The sequence below is a fragment of the Mustelus asterias genome, chromosome 17 (assembly GCF_964213995.1).
Source record: "Mustelus asterias chromosome 17, sMusAst1.hap1.1, whole genome shotgun sequence".
Lineage (NCBI taxonomy): Eukaryota > Metazoa > Chordata > Chondrichthyes > Carcharhiniformes > Triakidae > Mustelus > Mustelus asterias.
In genome coordinates this window covers 90,080,109-90,099,665 of record NC_135817.1, presented here as the reverse complement: position 1 = coordinate 90,099,665, position 19,557 = coordinate 90,080,109, and the positions used below count along the sequence as shown (strand labels likewise).

General features: G+C 50.8%; 1 protein-coding gene across 1 annotated transcript in view; it reads right to left on the bottom strand.

Moving 5' to 3' along the window:
* Positions 1 to 8,562: 8,562 nt before the first annotated feature.
* The window catches only part of LOC144506235 (cell adhesion molecule 2-like), a 394,417-nt gene continuing 383,422 nt past the window's right edge, over positions 8,563 to 19,557 (bottom strand). The window contains exon 9 of the mRNA XM_078232093.1: positions 8,563 to 8,753. Within this exon, the coding sequence (XP_078088219.1) occupies positions 8,599 to 8,753 (155 nt within the window). The 3' untranslated portion in view covers positions 8,563 to 8,598. The remainder of the gene's footprint in view (positions 8,754 to 19,557) is intronic.

Sequence of the window (19,557 nt, the reverse complement as noted above, 5' to 3'; positions counted from 1 at the left end):
GGAGGAGGGAGGGGGGAGAGTGGGGAGGAGGGAGGGGGGAGGGTGGGGAGTAGGGAGGGGGGAGGGTGGGGAGTAGGGAGGGGGGAGGGTGGGGAGTAGGGAGGGGGGAGGGTGGGGAGTAGGGAGGGGGGAGGGTGGGGAGGAGGGAGGGAGGGAGGAGGGTAGGGGAGGGAGGAGGGTAGGGGAGGGAGGGTAGGGGAGGGAGGAGGGTAGGGGAGGGAGGAGGGTAGGGGAGGGAGGAGGGTAGGGGAGGGGGGAGGGTGGGGGAGGGGGGAGGGTGGGGGAGGGGGGAGGGTGGAGGGTGGGGGAGGAGGGTAGGAGAGGGAGGAGGGTGGGGGAGGAGGGTAGGGGAGGGAGGAGGGTGGGGGAGGGGGGAGGGGGGGGGAGGGTGGGGGAGGGAGGGAGGGGGAGGGAGGGAGGGGGAAGGGGAGGGAGGGGGAAGGGGGGGGAGGGAGGGAGGAGGGAGGAGGGAGGGGGGGTGGGAAAGGGTGGGAGGGGGTGGGGGAGTGGGAGGAGGGGGGAGGGGGGGAAGGTGGGGGGGAGAGGAGGGGGAGGGAGGGAGGGAGGGGGGGAGAGGAGGGGGGGAGAGGAGGGGGAGGGTGGGAGTGGGGAAGGGGGAGAGGAGGGGGAGGGAGGGAGGGGGAGGGTGGGAGTGGGGAAGGGGGAGTGGGGGAGGGTGGGATGGGAGGGGGAAGGGGTGGGAGAGGGGGAAGAGGAGTGGGTAAGGGGAGGAGAGGGGAGGTGGGAGGGGAGGGGGGTGGGGAAGGGGAGGTGGGAGGGGAGGGGAGGGGGGGGGGGGCGCTATCTGGGCTGCCTCGGGGCTGAGTGTTTACCTTGAGCCGGGCTGGTTGGGGAAATGGGCTTCGTCACAGCTGCAGGCCGGCCGCATGCAGATGTTGGGAAAGAAGTGAAAAAGGATAAGAAGACAAAACACTGAAAACTGAACAGAAAATTAAACAGATGGAGCACTCGGACAGGACACCCACCCCAGCACTGATTGGCTATTACCTGCCACCTCATCACCTGGCGACATCAGTGATTGGCTCACAGTGGATCACGTGACCAAAGAACTGGTCACCTGACAGCAAATCAGCACTGATTCCCAGAGCAATAGGAACCTCTTTGCACATCGAGAGGCTCTGGCAGCTCATTCCATCCTCCAGCTCCCCGGGTTACACGTCTGTGTTAATGAGGAACCTCTCACAGCCCCCACATCCCCACCGCTAACCACACTGCGGCAGGAAACCCACGCAGACACGGGGAGAACATGCAAACTCCGCACAGACAGAGACCCAAGCCGGGAATCGGACACGGGTCCCTTTCGCTGTGAGGCAGCAGTGCCAATCACTGTGCCACCATGCCACCCATATGAACCACATTATTAAACCAACAGTGTTTTGTGGCTCTTTCTTACACGGGGCATGGATGTGAGCGATGCCGATCTTTATTAACCATCCACAGTACACCTTGAGAAGCTGGCAGTGAGCAACGGTCTTCAAACGCTGCAGTTCATGTGATGTAGGTACAACCACAGCTCATCCCCTATACAGTGCAGCACTCCCTCAGTACTGACCCTCTGACAGTGCGGCACTCCCTCAGTACTGACCCTCTGACAGTGCGGCAGTCCCTCAGTACTGACCCTCTGACAGTGCAGCACTCCCTCAGTACTGACCCTCTGACAGTGCGGCACTCCCTCAGCACTGACCCTCTGACAGTGCAGCACTCCCTCAGTACTGACCCTCTGACAGTGCAGCACTCCCTCAGTACTGACCCTCTGACAGTGCGGCACTCCCTCAGTACTGACCCTCTGACAGTGCGGCACTCCCTCAGTACTGACGCTCTGACAGTGCGGCACTCCCTCAGTACTGACCCTCTGACAGTGCAGCACTCCCTCAGTACTGACCCTCTGACAGTGCAGCACTCCCTCAGTCCTGACCCTCTGACAGTGCGGCACTCCCTCAGTACTGACCCTCTGACAGTGCGGCACTCCCTCAGTACTGACCCTCTGACAGTGCGGCACTCCCTCAGTACTGACCCTCTGACAGTGCGGCACTCCCTCAGTACAGACCCTCTGACAGTGCGGCACTCCCTCAGTACTGACCCTCTGACAGTGCGGCACTCCCTCAGTACTGACCCTCTGACAGTGCGGCACTCCCTCAGCACTGACCCTCTGACAGTGCGGCACTCCCTCAGCACTGACCCTCTGACAGTGCGGCACTCCCTCAGCACTGACCCTCTGACAGTGCGGCACTCCCTCAGCACTGACCCTCTGACAGTGCGGCACTCCCTCAGCACTGACCCTCTGACAGTGCGGCACTCCCTCAGCACTGACCCTCTGACAGTGCGGCACTCCCTCAGCACTGACCCTCTGACAGTGCGGCACTCCCTCAGCACTGACCCTCTGACAGTGCGGCACTCCCTCAGCACTGACCCTCTGACTGTGCGGCACTCCCTCAGCACTGACCCTCTGACAGTGCGGCACTCCCTCAGCACTGACCCTCTGACAGTGCGGCACTCCCTCAGCACTGACCTGCTGACAGTGCGGCACTCCCTCAGCACTGACCCTCTGACAGTGCGGCACTCCCTCAGCACTGACCCTCTGACAGTGCGGCACTCCCTCAGCACTGACCCTCTGACAGTGCGGCACTCCCTCAGCACTGACCCTCTGACAGTGCGGCACTCCCTCAGTACTGACCCTCTGACAGTGCGGCACTCCCTCAGCACTGACCCTCTGACAGTGCGGCTCTCCCTCAGTACTGACCCTCTGACAGTGCGGCACTCCCTCAGCACTGACCCTCTGACAGTGCAGCACTCCCTCAGTACTGACCCTCTGACAGTGCAGCACTCCCTCAGCACTGACCCTCTGACAGTGCGGCACTCCCTCAGTACTGACCCTCTGACAGTGCGGCATTCCCTCAGTACTGACCCTCTGACAGTGCAGCACTCCCTCAGTACTGACCCACTGACAGTGCAGCATTCCCTCAGCGCTGACCCTCTGACAGTGCGGCACACCCTCAGTACTGACCCTCTGACAGTGCGGCACTCCCTCAGTACTGACCCACTGACAGTGCAGCATTCCCTCAGCGCTGACCCTCTGACAGTGCGGCACTCCCTCAGTACTGACCCTCTGACAGTGCGGCACTTCCTCAGTACTGACCCTCTGACAGTGCGGCACTCCCTCAGTACTGACCCTCTGACAGTGCGGCACTCCCTCAGTACTGACTCTCTGACAGTGCGGCACTCCCTCAGTACTGACCCTCTGACAGTGCGGCACTCCCTCAGTACTGACCCTCTGACAGTGCGGCACTCCCTCAGCACTGACCCTCTGACAGTGCGGCACTCCCTCAGTACTGACCCTCTGACAGTGCAGCACTCCCTCAGTACTGACCCTCTGACAGTGCGGCACTCCCTCAGTACTGACCCTCTGACAGTGCGGCACTCCCTCAGTACTGACCCTCTGACAGTGCGGCACTCCCTCAGTACTGACCCTCTGACAGTGCGGCACTCCCTCAGTACTGACCCTCTGACAGTGCGGCACTCCCTCAGGGCTGTTCCATAGTCTCAATAATGGGTGTTAATGCCACAATCCTTTGACCGAGTTTGGAAATCTGCTCAGTGACATTGATCACTCTTAAAATGAGGACATTTCTCCCCTCCATGGGTGGCTGTGACAGAGCGAGCAGACACACTGATCTTCCTGCAGCGTGTGTTTTTGCTGGAATGGATCAGTCGGGTCTGAGTGTGTGGCTGGCACTCTGCAGGAAGCACTGCCAAATGGCAATCTCTGCTGATCTGCCAGCCTGAACGGTGGGAAATGTCTGCTCCGATACTCAGCTTGCTGCAGCCACTTTGGGAACGCTGCCTCCTTGGCCATGAAGTCCTGGAGTGAGACCTGAAGCTGGTGCTTGTGTGTCTGAGACAGGGACATCAGCCACTGCCCCAGACGGCTGCTACTCGTGGTGAAGTGGTCTGTATCGTCTAGACAGGGGCTCACTCTCTAACACACGTGTACGCTGTAAGACCACCAACAGTCAGTGTCAGTCTGATGTGATATTTAATAAATTGTTTTCTCGATTTACACACACGGTCATCAATGGCAATCTCTGGCTCATTGTGGCTCACTCTGATGTTCCGCAGTTTCAATGGCTGTTTAGTGAATCTGATGCACAGTGTGAGGTAAAGACCACTCCATTCGTCTAATGAGCTTTCTCCCATTGATTTTGGAAATACAGATTGAAACAAATGAGATGGTCGATTGTTGTTCGCATCAGTGAGAATTGTTAAACTCTCCACTGGGACTCCACTCGATGCTGCAAAGTTCCTCGGACACTGTGGGGCCGACCTTACCCTCGCTCCCCGCTGGGCGGGGCCTCAGACTCTCTGGAGCCGACCTTACCCTCGCTGGCCGGGGCCCCAGACTCTGTGGAGCCGACCTTACCCTCGCTCCCCGCTGGGCGGGGCCCCAGACTCTCTGGAGCCGACCTTACCCTCGCTCCCCGCTGGCCGGGGCCAGGCTGGTAAGACCATGAGGGAGTCGGGCAATCAGGATCGTGCCGATTTCGCGTCTCTCGCGGTCTTACCAGCGCCGGGTATCCAGTGAGATCAGTCTCCCGCCAGGAAAGGCAGTGCGGCTGATTGTAATATTTAAATTCATTCAGGTGTGGATTTGGATATTATCAGCGAACCCGGGGAGCTATCGTCCGCACACACTTGCCTCAGTGGCCTCCTCAGGGGAGGTTCTCTCCAGTCAGGATCATGTATGTCCCCCATCAATGGGGATCAGATGTGATGGCCTCATGGGTGGGACTAAAGACCATTGAGGCCTCCCTGAACGTCAGGGGCAGAGGGGGGTGCCTCTTGGGCAGTGCCATACTGGCAGCCTGGCTGTGTCCACTGGGCAGTGGGCAGTGCTATGGGGGCAGGGCCAGACTGGGGGCAGGCCTTTGGGGGTCCACTTCGCACTCTGCAACAGCGGTCGGTGGGGGGGGGGGGTGGTATCAGCCGTGATCCATCCAGGTGGAGAGGGGGTTGCAATCCGTCTGGGCGGCGGGGGGTGCGGGGAGGTTTGGAGCCCAGAAGGCCCGTTGTGGCTTGGGGGAGGCAGGGAATGGCAGGTCTCTGTGCTCACAGAGCACAACAATCTGCATCTGTGCAATTGTGCCCTCTGCTGCTCTCAGCTGGCTTTCGGGTGATTTAGGCCACGCCCACTCCCCTGCCGGCAGATTCCAAGTCTGGCAAGTTTTTTTTGACAAAGTCATTTAAGATTCAATTTTTAGGTTGTCAAAAAACGGCACAAATTCCTCCCGTTTTCTCACTCAGTCAGGACTTTGAATTTCTTTGGTAATATTGTTCCCTGTTTCTTTCCAGAGGGGATAGAGTCCAAGTTGTGTTCATTCCCTATTTTCACTTCTGTATTATTTCTCATTTGTCTATCTGTGTTTAGGATCAGACTGAAATGACTTTAATGTGTAATACAGCATTCCACTCTGCTGTCAACTGCACAAACCCCTTCAAAATCCTCAGCAATTCCTGTCTCCTATTCCCAGTCTCCCACTCCCAGTCTCCCACTCCCAGTCTCCCACTCCCAGTCTCCCTGTCTCCCACTCCCAGTCTCCCATTCTCAGTCTCCCACTCCCAGTCTCCCATTCCCAGTCTCCCATTCCCAGTCTCCCTGTCTCCCACTCCCTGTCCCCGTGAGCAAGCCCTGATTTGAATTTCTCCATCGCTTATTTATTCACTCTGTGTCCAATGCTCAGTCACTGACAAGGCTCTGCAGCAGGAGTTAGTGTGTGGCTCCAGTGCTCTGTTCTGGTCTTTCACACAGCTGGCTCATTTCTGCTGTAAGATGTCAATATTCCTTTCCTAACCCTCAATTTACAACAACAACCTGTTTCTGCAGAGCGCCTTGATCATCCTGGAATGTCCCAGGATGCTTCATAGGAACAGGAGATATTTGCGATTAGGGCCAAATGCTTTGCACAGAGGTCGATTTGAAGGAATGTCTTAATGGAGGAATGTGAGACAGAGGCCTTTACAGAGGGAAATCCAGGCCGCTGAAGGCACGGCCGCCAATGGTGGAGAGTTTAAGATTGGGGGATGTTGAACAGAGGCTGTGAAGATCTGTACATCCTTCAGGTGTGAATAACCCTGCTGGGACACTGAGTCCTCCTCAAGTCAATGTCCAGCTCCATCAGTGTAACCAAACCAACTTCCCCACTCGTCAAAATAATAGCTTGGGAACGCCTACACCACCCAAGCAGCTGGAAAACCGTACAACACATCTTGCTCCAATCAAACACAATGAGGTAGACAAGTGATAAATGATACAGAAGGAAAAAGGAAATGAACATTCAGTTGTGAATGGTGGTGGACAATTAAACAACTCACTGGAGGAGGCGGCTCCACAAATATCCCCATTCTCAATGATGGAGGAGCCCAGCGCATCAGTGTGAAAGATAAGGCTGAAGTATTCGCAGTAATCTTCAGTCAGAAGTGCCGAGTGGATGATCCATCTCGGCCTCCTTCAGTGGTCCCAGCATCTCAGATGCCAGTCTTCAGCCAATTCGATTCACTCCATGTGATATCAAGAAACGGTTGGAGGCACTGGATACTGCAAAGGCAATGAGCCCTGATAACATTCCGGCAATTGTGCTGAAGACTTGTGCTCCTGAACTTGCCGCTCCCCTAGCCAAGCTCTTCCAGTACAGTTACAACACTGGCATCTAGTGCCAGCAATGTGGAAAATTGCCCAGGTATGTCCTGTACACAAAAAACAGGACAAATTCAACCCAGCCAATTACCACCCAATCAGTCTACTCTCGAGCATCAGTAAAGTGATGGAAGGGGTCATTAACAGCGCTATCAAGCAGCACCTGCTCAGCAATAACCTGCCTAGTGAGGCCCAGTTTGGGTTTTGCCAGGGTCACTCAGCTCCTGACCTCATTACAGCCTTGATTCAAACATGGACAAAAGAACTGAATTCCAGAGGTGAGGTGAGGTGACGGCCCTTGACATCAAGGCAGCATTCGACTGAGAGTGGCATCAAGGAGCCCGAGTGAAACTGGAGTCAATGGGTATCAGGGGGGAAACCCTCCGCTGGTTGGAGTCACACCCGGTACAGAGGAAGATGGCTGTGGCGGTTGGAGGTCAATCATCTCACTCCTGGGATATCACGTCAGGAGTCCCTCAGGCCCAGCCATCTTCAGCCTCTTCATCAATAACCATCACCTCGAGACATTCAATATCATTACCATCGCTGAATCCCCCCACTATCAACAACCTGGGGTTACCATTGACCAGGAACTGAACTGGACTCACCATATAAATACAATGGCTACAAGAGCAGGTCAGAGGCTGGGAATAGTGCGGCGAGTAACTCACCTCCTGACTCCTCAGAGCCTATCCACCATCTACAAGGTACAAGTCAGGGGTGTGATGGAATACTCCCCACTCGTCACAGTAGAAGTTCAAAACTATCCAGGCCAGAGTAATTCTCTTAATGATACTTCTGCTGCTTGACTCAGTTTTCACTCCCTCCACCACTGACGCCCAGTCACAGCAGTGTGTTACTGCCACAAGGTGCGCTGCAGTAACTCTCTTTGATAACATCTTCCAACCCACAACCACTACCTCATCTAGGAGGACAAGAGCCATCCTGACTAGGAAATATATTGCCGTTCCTTCACTGTCGCTGGGTCAAAATCCTGGAACTCCCTCCCTAACGGCACTGTGGATGTACCTACACCAGATGGACTGCAGCGGTTCAAGAAGGCAGCTCACCACCACCTTCTCGAGGGGCAACTGGGGATGGGCAATAAATGCTGGCCTAACCAGTGAAGTTCATATGTCAAATAGAAATCCTGGTGACAAAAGAATTATGTTCAAACACAGGTCCTGGGAAGGGGGAAGTCGGACAGCAGAGTATGTGCGACCCGGGAGTCTCGCGGAGCGGGACCTGAGCAATTTCATCTCACTGCTTAGTTGGTCTTTGTCCAGTTTTATTTAAACTTTAAAACTTTACCTCATAACCACACTTTGCCTTTACATGGCAGCATTTCCTCAGCTCGTTTGGCTTCCTCAGACTGGGTGCATTCCAACCCCCAAGTCTCTGGTTGGTGTTAACTTTCCTGTTCTTTAGCATCCACCCTATTGTGGATGAATAACATTGGGGGGACACTGAGCTGGGATCCAGTAAGATGGACTCACAGCTCAGCGTGTTCTCTCCCCGATGTACAAACTAGCGGGTTGGCCAGCAGAGGGTGACTGGGAAGGAGCCTGATCACAGGGTCAACTCCTGTGAGTGTCCCTCGCATCCCCCCCGCCCACCCCCCCAACCCCACCCCCCCACCAGCTGGGAACCCATAGCCACTATTCACGTGAAAACACTTACACGCTTCCTTGAGGGAGGCTAGTTTATAAACTCACTCTGCCTCAGTCCCCTCGAGGGAGGGGGTTAGTTTACAATTGCCCCCCCCGTTACCCAGTGCCTCTCTGAAGGAGGCGCACTCGGAACTGTGGTGAGTAAATGATCAATCAGCAGTGTGGAAATGAAGTAAAACAACTACAAAAACTACTGACTACTTTGAGCTAAATTGAAAACTAGTTGATAAAGAAATGCAGGCTTGATACTGTACCTCGGGCCCTGGAGACTGCGGCCAGTTTGGTGGTGCTGGTTGCTATGGTAACAGGGGTTGTGACTGTTCTAGAGGAGGGAGAGGAAGGACTGATGGTGGGAGACGGAGTGATGGGAGCATCTGGTTGGTGGGAAGAAAAAATAATCTTGAAACAGGCAAGAGACAAAAAAGAAAGCAAAGGAAAACGAAAGCAATCAAACAGAACATGCATCATGAATAAAGAAAACACGGCAAAAAACCATTCCAAATACACAGATGCAATGAAGCTGAACGGTGTAAACCAATGTATACAGACTGCCCAATGTTAACAGAGAACACTCTGAATATAAAATAAAGGCAATAAAACACTGAAACATTTCCAGCTCCCACACAATAACTAACAGAAAGCATGGGGTAGGGCTGCCATCGCTCCAGGATTGTCCTACTATCTCCTACAATGTCAAAGGGATATTGCCCTCAGCAACACCAGGGGAGAAAACTCACGCGAATGTACCTGGCCTTGTTTCATTTTCATTAAATACTTTTAATGGCGAGTTGTAAAAAACATTGGAGATGTAAAAATGTCTGTTTCAGGGCGAGGCGGGGTTTCATGGTGATGAAGAAATGTCCAGGGAAATCCCCAGCCCAAGTTGGCAACTTTAGACCCTGCGTTCATACCCTGAGGGCCAGGTCAGTGTTACAAAATCCACACAAGCTGATTGGTGGCTGGGTGCAGAGTGATCCGCTGGGGGCAGCTTGTGGTAATGGATTCCGATGCTTGAATCCAGACAAAGCTCAGACTGAATACAGCAGGCTATGGACAACACAGCGCTGTGTGAAAAGCCAGCTAGCACAGCCTGAACAAGGCTCACCGCTCTGGGTTTGTGTGACTATCCCTCCTGAGTGTTGTACTAATGCCCAGCACCCAGGGCAAGGATCGCTGGGTAGAAACAGGCCTCCTCTGCATGGTCACCAATCCCATAACAAACTCTGTGACGGTTCTCTGATTACAGGAGAGCAAGCTTCAAAATCAGGACAGAGTCATCACCCTCCCACCCACTACCCCCTGCTCACCTCCCCCACCCTCCCCAACCCCATCCCCCGCACCCCCCCCCATCCTCCCGCACCCTAACCTGTAGTGGCCATGTGAGCTATGTTTGCAGGGACAGGACTATGTTACTCAGATCATTTGGGGAGAGACTCCAGCTCACCCTGCTGTTTCGAAAGTCCCACTCCCCTCTATAGCCCTGTAAGGGTCTCCTTTTTGAGTTTATCCCCATTCCTGCAGGCTTGTCTCTGGGCCTTGCTCCCAGCACAGAGCTGAACTCATAGACAAGAACTTGTCAGAATAATCTCTGCAATCTCCGACCTCTGCTCCTTGATGTGAGCAAGACCCAATAAATTTATTCTTCAATTTAAACAGGAAGCAATGGTGTCACCTGCAATAAATATGTACATTAAAGATATACACATACTCGCAGAAGCAGGATAGTAATACCTAGTCTCAAAGATACTGTTCAACGTTCGTGTTAGAGGGAAACTAATTTGCCACTGGCCTCCACTCTGCAGAAGGCCCTGACTAACACTGAGGTACGGGGTTCACAGACAGCATGGTGACCGTTACTGCACCCCACCATCCCTCCCAACCCCCTCCCCTCCCTCCCCCTCAGCTCCAAGAGCCAGTCATTCACCAGTGAATCTGGGCATTGAGGGGTCAATTGACAGTTAGCGGTCAGTGGCAAAAAGTCTGACCTTTCATTCCCAGCAGTGAGCTTAACCATTGATCAACTGAGAATGGAGCAGGGGGGGAACCGGCCGGGATCAGTTTCGAATATTCCTTCAGGAACATAAGAAAATTTCCACCAAATGTAAAGGATCTTTAACACCATGAACCCGAAAGCTGGGAAATTTCAAAACAATCAAGTATTACAAACTTTATAACCAATGACAATGTTCTTTTTATAACTTACTTACAAACAAACATCTCTATTCAAAAAGGAAGGGAGAGAGAAAGCAGGGAACAGGGCCCATTAGCCCAACATCAATCGCCAGCACAACTCTGGAATCTGTCATCAAATAAAACTTAACAATGCATTGTGAAAATTAGAACTCGACCAGAGTCAAATTGGTTTTACAAAAGGGAAATTGTGTTTGACAAATTTATTTGAGAAGAGGACTGTAACTGAGAGGGGAGATTAGGGGGAACTGGTCAAGAGAGTGGGCTTGGATTTCCAAAAGGCAGTTGATAAGTGCCAAACAAATCCTTAATATGCAAGAGCGCACAGTGGGAGGTGATATGTTAGCATTGACAGAGGATTGGTTAATGGACAGAATATGAAGTCGTAACTTCATACTAGCCTGAAGCTAGGCTCGCTCTAAATATAAAAAATGATAGTAAAAGCTTTTACAAATATATAAAAAGGAATAGAGTGGCAAGAGTGAATGTTAGACCCTTGGAGGACGAGAGGGGGGATTCAATAGTGGGAAATGAGGAAATGGCTGAAACTTTAAATAAGTTTTTTGTGTCGGTCTTCATGGTGGAAGACACAAATAGTTTACCGAATATTAACGATAGAGGGTTGGTAGGAGGAGAGGTACTCAATACAATTAATGTTACCAGGGAGGCAGTGCTTGGTAGACTAACGGGAATGAAGGTGGACAAGTCCCCGGGCCCGGATGGAATGCATCCCAGGGTACTGAAAGAAATGTCAGAGGTAATAGCGGATGCGTTAGTGGTTATTTATCAAAATTCGTTGGATTCTGGGGTAGTGCCGGCGGATTGGAAAACGGCTAATGTTACGCCGCTGTTTAAAAAAGGAAATAGACAAAAGGCGGGTAACTACAGGCCGGTTAGCTTAACGTCTGTCGTTGGGAAAATGCTGGAATCCATCATTAAAGAAGAAATAGCAGGCCATCTGGATAAGAATGGTTCGATTAAGCAGACGCAGCATGGATTCATGAGGGGAAAGTCGTGCTTGACAAACTTGTTGGATTTTTATGAAGATGTGACTAGTGCGGTTGACGGAGGGGAACCGGTGGATGCGGTGTTTTCCAAAAGGCGTTTGATGAGGTGCCTCACAAAAGGTTGCTGCAGAAGATTGAGTCACACGGAGTTGGGGGTAGGGTGTTAGCGTGGATTGGGGATTGGCTATCCGACAGGAAGCAGAGAGTCGGAATAAATGGGTGCTTTTCTGGTTGGCAGATGGTAAATAGTGGCGTGCCGCAGGGATCGGTACTGGTGCCTCAACTATTTACCATTTATATAGACGATCTGGAGGAGGGGACTGAGTGTAGGGTAACAAAGTTTGCAGACGACACAAAGATAAGTGGAAAAGTGAATCGTGTGGAGGGCATGGAAGGTCTGCAGAGAGATTTGGACAGGCTGAGTGAGTGGACGAGGATCTGGCAGATGGAGTATAACGTTAACAAATGCGAGGTTATTCACTTTGGAAGAAATAATAACAAATTGGATTATTATCTAAATGGAAAGAAATTACAACATGCTGCTGTGCAGAGGGACCTGGGGGTCCTTGTGCATGAGACGCAAAAACCCAGTCTGCAGGTGCAACAGGTGATCAAGAAGGCAAATGGGATGTTGGCCTATATCGCAAGGGGGATAGAATATAAAAGCAGAGATGTCTTGCTGCATCTGTACAGGGCATTGGTGAGGCCGCAGCTGGAATACTGTGTGCAGTATTGGTCCCCTTATTTGCGGAAGGATGTATTGGCCTTGGAGGGAGTGCAGAGAAGGTTCACCAGGTTGATACCAGAGATGAGGGGTGTTGATTATGAGGAGAGACTGAGCAGATTGGGTTTGTACTCGTTGGAATTTAGAAGGCTGAGGGGGGATCTTATAGAGACCTATAAGATATTGAAGGGGCTGGATAGGGTAGAGGTGGAGAGATTCTTTCCACTTCGAAAGGAAACCTAGAGGGCACAGCCTCATACTAAAGGGGGATCAGTTTAGGACAGAGTTGAGGAGGAACTTCTTCTCTCAGAGGGTGGTGAATCTCTGGAATTCTCTGCCCACTGAAGTGGTGGAGGCTACCTCGTTGAATATGTTTAAATCACGGATGGATGGATTCCTGATCGGTAAGGGAATTAGGGGTTATAGGGATCAGGCGGGTAAGCGGAACTGATCCATTTCAGATCAGCCATGGTGTTATTGAATGGCGGGGCAGGCTCGAGGGGCTAGATGGCCTACTCCTGCTCCTATTTCTTATGTTCTTATGTGTTAACTCGTGGATCAGTGCTGTGATCTCAGCTACTTCCAGTCTGTCTGAGAGTAATTCAGGCAGGTTTACTGACAGGACAAAACTAAGTGAGAGTGTAAGCTGTGAGGAGGACACAAAGAGCCTGCAAGGAGATAGAGACTGATTGAGTGGGAGACAAGATGGAGAATTGTGAAGTTATTCACTATGGTGGAAAGAACAGGAAAACAGGATACCCTTTAAAGATGTGAAATTAGTAACAGTTGCTATAACTCAGGTGGAATATGATAAGGAACACAGGAAGTTAACAAATAAGTGTAGCACGCAGTTCGAAAGAGGTGAGAACCTTTGAGTGGGGAGGTGGTGGCCATGTGGTATTATCGCGAGACGATTCATCCGGAAACTCAGCTAACAGGAACATAGAAACTAGAAGCAGGAGGAGGCCATTCAGCCCATCGAGCTGCCCCGCCATTCATTTTGATCATGGCTGATCATCGAATTCAATATCCTGATCCCCCTTCCCCCCCATATCCCTCGATCCCGTTAGCCCCCAATTTCTTCTTGAAATCACACAATGTTTTGGCCTCAACTACATTCTGTGGTCGTGAATTCCACACATTCACCACCCTCTGGGTGAAGAAATTTCTCCTCACCTCAGTCCTAAAAGGTTTACCCCTTATCCTCAAACTATGACCCCCTCGTTCTGGACTCCCCCCACCATCGGGAACATTCTTTCTGAATCTACCCTGTCTAACCCTGTTAGAATTTTATAAGTTTCTATGAGATCCCCTCTCACTTTTCTAAACTCCAGTGAATATAATCCTAACCGAATAAGGCTCTTCTCGTATGATAGACCTGCCATCAGGAATCTGGTAAACCTTCACTGTGCTCCCTCTATAGCAAGGACATCCTTCCTCAGATAAGGATACCAAAACTACACACAATACTCCAGGTGTGTCCTCACCAACGCCCTATACAATTGCAGCAAAACATCCCTATCCCTATACTCAAATCCTCTCGCTATGAAGACCAACATACCATTTGCCTTCTTTACTGCCTGCTGTACCTGCGCGCTTAGAAATCATAGAAACCCTACAGTGCAGAAGGAGGCCATTCGGCCCATCGAGTCTGCACCGACCACAATCCCACCCATGCCCTACCCCCACATATTTACCCGCTAATCCCTCTAACCTACGCATCTCAGGACTCTAAGGGGCAATTTTTAACCTGGCCAATCAACCTAACCCGCATATCTTTGGACTGTGGGAGGAAACCGGAGCACCCGGAGGAAACCCACGCAGACACGAGGAGAATGTGCAAACTCCACACAGACAGTGACCCGAGCCGGGAATCGAACCCGGGACTCTGGAGCTGTGAAGCAGCAGTGCTAACCACTGTGCTACCGTGCCGTACTTTCAGCGACTAATGCACGAGAACTCCAAGGTCTCGCTGAGTACCCACCTCTCTCAATTTACACCCATTCAAATAATAATGTCTTCCTATTATTGCTACCAAAGTGGAAACCTCACATTTATCCACATTATTCTGCACCTGCCATGCACATGTCCACACACTCAACCTGCCCAAATCACGCTGAAGCATCTCTGCATCCTCCTCATAGCTCACCCTCCCACCCAACTTTGTATCATCTGCAAATTTGGAGATAATATATTCAGTTCCCTCTTCCAAATCATTAATATATAATGTGAACAGTTGGGGTCCTCGCACAGATCCCTGTGGAACCCCACTTGTCACTGCCAATCAGAAAAAGATCCATTTATACCAAATCTTTGCTTCCTATCTGCTAACCAACTTTCGATCCATCTCAAGACATTACCTGTAATCCCATGTGCTTTAACTTTACATTGCAGTCTGTTACGTGAGATCTTGTCGAAAGCCTTTTGAAAGTCTAAATAAACCACATCCACTGGTTCTCCTTGGTCAACTCTACTAGTTACATCCTCAAAGAATTCCAATAGATTTGTCAAGCATGATTTCCCTTTTGTAAATCCATGCTGACTTTGTCTGATTATACCACTGCCTTCCAGATGCCTTCCAAATGAGTTATGAAATCCTTGATAATGGACTCTAGTAACTGCCCCAGTACCGACGTCAGGCTCACTGGTCTATAGTTCCCTGTGTTCTCTCTACCTCCCAGTTTGAATAGTGGGCTCACATCAGCCACCCTCCAATCTGTAGGAACCAGTCCAGAGTGCAAAGAATTTTGGAAAATAACCACCAATGGATCTAATATTTCTAACTTATCACTATTTCAGTTCCAAATAAGCAACATTCTTCCAATGGACTCAAATCTCACTTTAAATATAGTTCACTAACCCAGCCATACTTGCTATAAATGAGTGTAGAAATGTTCTGGGGACATAGCTTTGAATCCTGCCAAGGCAGATGGTGGAATTTGAATTGAATAAAAAAAATATGGAATTAAGAATCTACGGATGACCATGAAACCATTGACGATTGTTATAAAAACCCATCTGGTTCATGAACCGACTTCAGGGAAGGAAACCTGCCGTCCTGACCAGGTCTGGCCGACATGTGACTTCAGAGCAACAGCAAGTGGTTGACTCTCAACTGCCCTCCAAGAGTAGCGAGGAATGAGAAATTCCCAGCCAACGAGTGGCATCTATGTCCCACAAATAATAAAAACAATTTGAAATTTCTCTAATATGTCCTGGAAATCTGTGATTGTTTTTAAGAAGGTGCTTTTTTTGAGGTTGCAGCAATTGTAGAGATCAGTTGCAAATTTTTTGGATCATAAATGTGGTGATTGTGCTATTGATGTACTTCATGTTTAACAAAGAACAAAGAAAATTACAGCACAGGAACAGGCCCTTCGGCCCTCCAAGCCTGCGCCGACCATGCTGCCCGACTGAACTAAAACCCCCTACCCTTCCGGGGACCATATCCCTCTATTCCCATCCTATTCATGTATTTGTCAAGACATCCTTTAAAACTCACTACCGTATCTGGTTCCACTACCTCCCCCGGCAACGGGTTCCCAACACCCACTACTCTCTATGTAAAAAATCCGCCTCGTACATCTCCTTTACATCTTGCCTCTTGCACCTTAAACCTGTGCCCCCTAGTAATTGACTCTTCCACCCTGGGAAAAAGCTTCTGACTATCCACTCTGTCCACGCCTCTCATAATCTTGTAGACTTCTATCAGGTCGCCCCTCAACCTCTGTCGTTCCAGTGAGAACAAACCAAGTTTCTCCAACCTCTCCTCAGAGCTAATGCCTCATTGTTCCACAGGAGCAGGCTGAGAGTAAGGGAGTGTGTTCCTGCATGTGATTTATTTATTTTTCAGTTAAATTTGTGTTAAGAATTGGAGGGGTTTTTTTGCAAAACAGGAAGTCGCCCAGGAGAAGCCTGGGAAGGTTTTTGGAGGGTTTAAAAGCAGGCCGCACCTTTGAGCGGGCAGCGTCGGGAGCGGGCAGCATCGGGAGCGGGCAGTGGAGTGAGTGGGAAGTAGAGTGAGAGCTGACGGGCTTTGGCTCATCGGGCTTCGGCGTAAACAGGCAGAGGTGGGGTAGGTTTAGACAGATTTTTTCTGTGTCATTGGAAGAAAGGGGGAATTATGATTGTGAGGCCAGTTTGTTGTTCTCAGTGTCTGATGTGGGAGGTCCTGGAGTCAGCTAGCCTCCCGGATGTCCATATCTGCGCCAGGTGCGTCGAGCTGCAGCTCTTAAGGGACCGCGTTGGGGAACTGGAACTGCAGCTCAATGACCTTCGTCTGGTTGGGGAGAATGAGGGGGTGATAGATAGGAGTTACAGGCATTTGGTCACACCGGGGCCACAGGAGACAGACAAGTGGGTCACGGTTAGGAAGGGGAAGGGGAAAGGTCAAGTACTAGAGAGTACCCCAGTGGCTGTGCCCCTTAAAATTAAGTACTCCTGTTTGAGTGCTGTTGGGGGGAGCAGCCTACCTGGGGGAAGCAACAGTGGCCGTGCCTCCGGCGCAGAGTCCGGCCCGGCAGCTCAGAAGGGGAGGGAAAGGGAGGATGAGCAAACTGACCACAGCACCAAGGTACAGGGAGCCGTCCAAGTGGGGGGAGAAACAAAAAATGTAGTAGAAATTGGGGATAGTACACTTTTGGATGCTGTTGGGGGGGGGGACTTAGCAGGGGTAAGCCATGGTGTAAAGGTCACTGGCTCAGAGTCTGTCCTTGTGGCTCAGAAGGGAAGGGGGGAGAGGAGTAGAGGATTAGTCAACGGGGACTCCATAGTTAAAGGGACGGATAGGAGATTCTGCGGGAACGAGAGAGACTCGCGGTTGGTGTGTTGTCTCCCAGGAGCCAGAGTCCGCGATGTCTCGGATCGTGTTTTCGAAATCCTTAAGGGGGAGGGGGACCAGCCCCAAGTTGTGGTTCACATCGGCACTCAAGACATAGGTAGGAAAAGGGATGGGGATGTAAGGCTGAAATTCAGGGAGTTAGGGTGGAAGCTTAGGGCGAGAAGAAACAGAGTTGTTATCTCTGGTTTGTTACCCGTGATAGTGAGGAGAGGAATAGGGAGAGAGAGCAGTTGAACACGTGGTTACAGGGATGGTGCAGGAGGGAGGGATTCAGATACCTGGACAATTGGGGCTCTTTCTGGGGTAGGTGGGACCTCTACAAACAGGATGGTCTGCACTTGAACCAGAGGGGTACCAATATCTTGGGGGGGAAATTTGCTAATGCTCTTCGGGAGGGTTTAAACTAATTCAGCAGGGGGGTGGGTACCTGAATTGTAGCTCCGGTGTCCAGGAGGTTGAGAGTAGTGAGGTCATGGATGAGGTTTCAGAGTCGCAGGAGTGTACTGGCAGGCAGGAAGGCGGTTTGAAGTGTGTATACTTCAACGCCAGGAGCATCCGGAATAAGGAGGGTGAGCTTGCAGCATGGGTTGGTACCTGGGATTTCGATGTTGTGGCCATCTCGGAGACATGGATAGAGCAGGGACAGGAATGGTTGTTGCAGGTTCCAGGGTTTAGATGTTTCAGTAAGTGCAGGGAAGGTGGTAAAAGAGGAGGAGGTGTGGCATTGTTAGTCAAGGACAGTATTACGGTGGCAGAAAGGACATTTGATGAGGACTCGTCTACTGAGGTAGTTTGGGCTGAGGTTAGAAACAGGAAAGGAGAGGTCACCCTGTTGGGAGTTTTTTATAGACCTCCGAAAAGTTCCAGAGATGTAGAGGAAAAGATTGCAAAGATTATTCTGGATAGGAGCGAAAGTAACAGGGTAGTTGTACTGGGGGACTTTAACTTCACAAATATTGACTGGAAAAGCTATAGTTCGAGTACTTTAGAGGGGTCGGTTTTTGTCCAGTGTGTGCAGGAAGGCTTCCTGACGCAGTATGTAGATAGACCAACAAGAGGCGAGGCCACATTGGATTTGGTACTAGGTAATGAACTAGGCCAGGTGTTAGATTTGGAGGTAGGTGAGCACTTTGGTGACAGTGATCACAATTCGATTACGTTTACCTCAGCAATGGAAAAGGATAGGTATATACCAAAGGGCAAGAGTTATAGCTGGGGGAAAGGAAATTATGATGCGATTAGGCGAGATTTAGCTGGCATAGGTTGGGGAAGGAAACTGCAGGGGATGGGCACAATTATAATGTGGAACTTGTTCAAGGAACAGCTACTACGCGTCCTTGATAAATATGTACCTGTCAGGCAGGGAGGAAGCAGACGTGTGAGGGAACCGTGGTTTACTAAGGAGGTTGAATCTCTTGTGAAGAGGAAGAAGGAGACTTATGTTAAGATGAGACGTGAAGGCTCAGTTAGGGCACTTGAGAGTTACAAGTTTGCCAGGAAGGACCTAAAGAAAGAGTTAAGAAGAGCCAGGAGGGGACATGAGAAGTCTTTGGCAGGTAGGATCAAGGAAAACCCTAAAGCTTTCTATAGGTATGTCAGGAGTAAAAGAATGACTAGGGTAAGATTAGGGCCAGTCAAGGACACGAGTGGGAAGTTGTGCGTGGAGTCTGAAGAGATGGGAGAGGCACTAAATGAATATTTTTCGTCGGTATTCACACTGGAGAGGGACAGTGTTGTCGAGGGGAGTACTGAGATGCAGGCTGTTGGACTGGATGGGATTGATGTTCATAAGGAGGAGGTGTTAGCAATTCTGGAAAGGGTAAAAATAGATTAGTCCCCTGGGCCGAATGGGATTTATCCTAGGATTCTCTGGGAGGCTAGAGAGGAGATTGCAGAGCCTTTGGCTTTGATCTTTGTGTCGTCATTGTCTACAGGAACAGTGCCAGAAGACTGGAGGATAGCAAATGTTGTCCCCTTGTTCAAGAAGGGGAGTAGGGACAACCCTGGTAATTATAGACCGGTGAGCCTTACTTCTGTTGTGGGCAAAGTATTGGAAAGGATTATAAGAGATAGGATTTATAATCACCTAGAAAGGAATAATTTGATTAGGGATAGTCAGCACGGTTTTGTGAAGGGTAGGTCGTGCCTCACAAAACTTGAGTTCTTTGAGAAGGTGACCAAAGAGGTGGATCAGGGTAAAGCGGTTGATGTGGTGTATATGGATTTCAGCAAAGCGTTTGATAAGGTTCCCCATGGTAAGCTTTTGCAGAAAATACGGACACATGGGATTGAGGATGATTTCGTGGTTTGGATCAGGAATTGGCTAGCTGTAAGAAAACAAAGGGTGGTGGTTGATGGGAAATATTCATCCTGGAGTTCAGTTACTCGTGGTGTACCGCAAGGATCTGTTTTGGGGC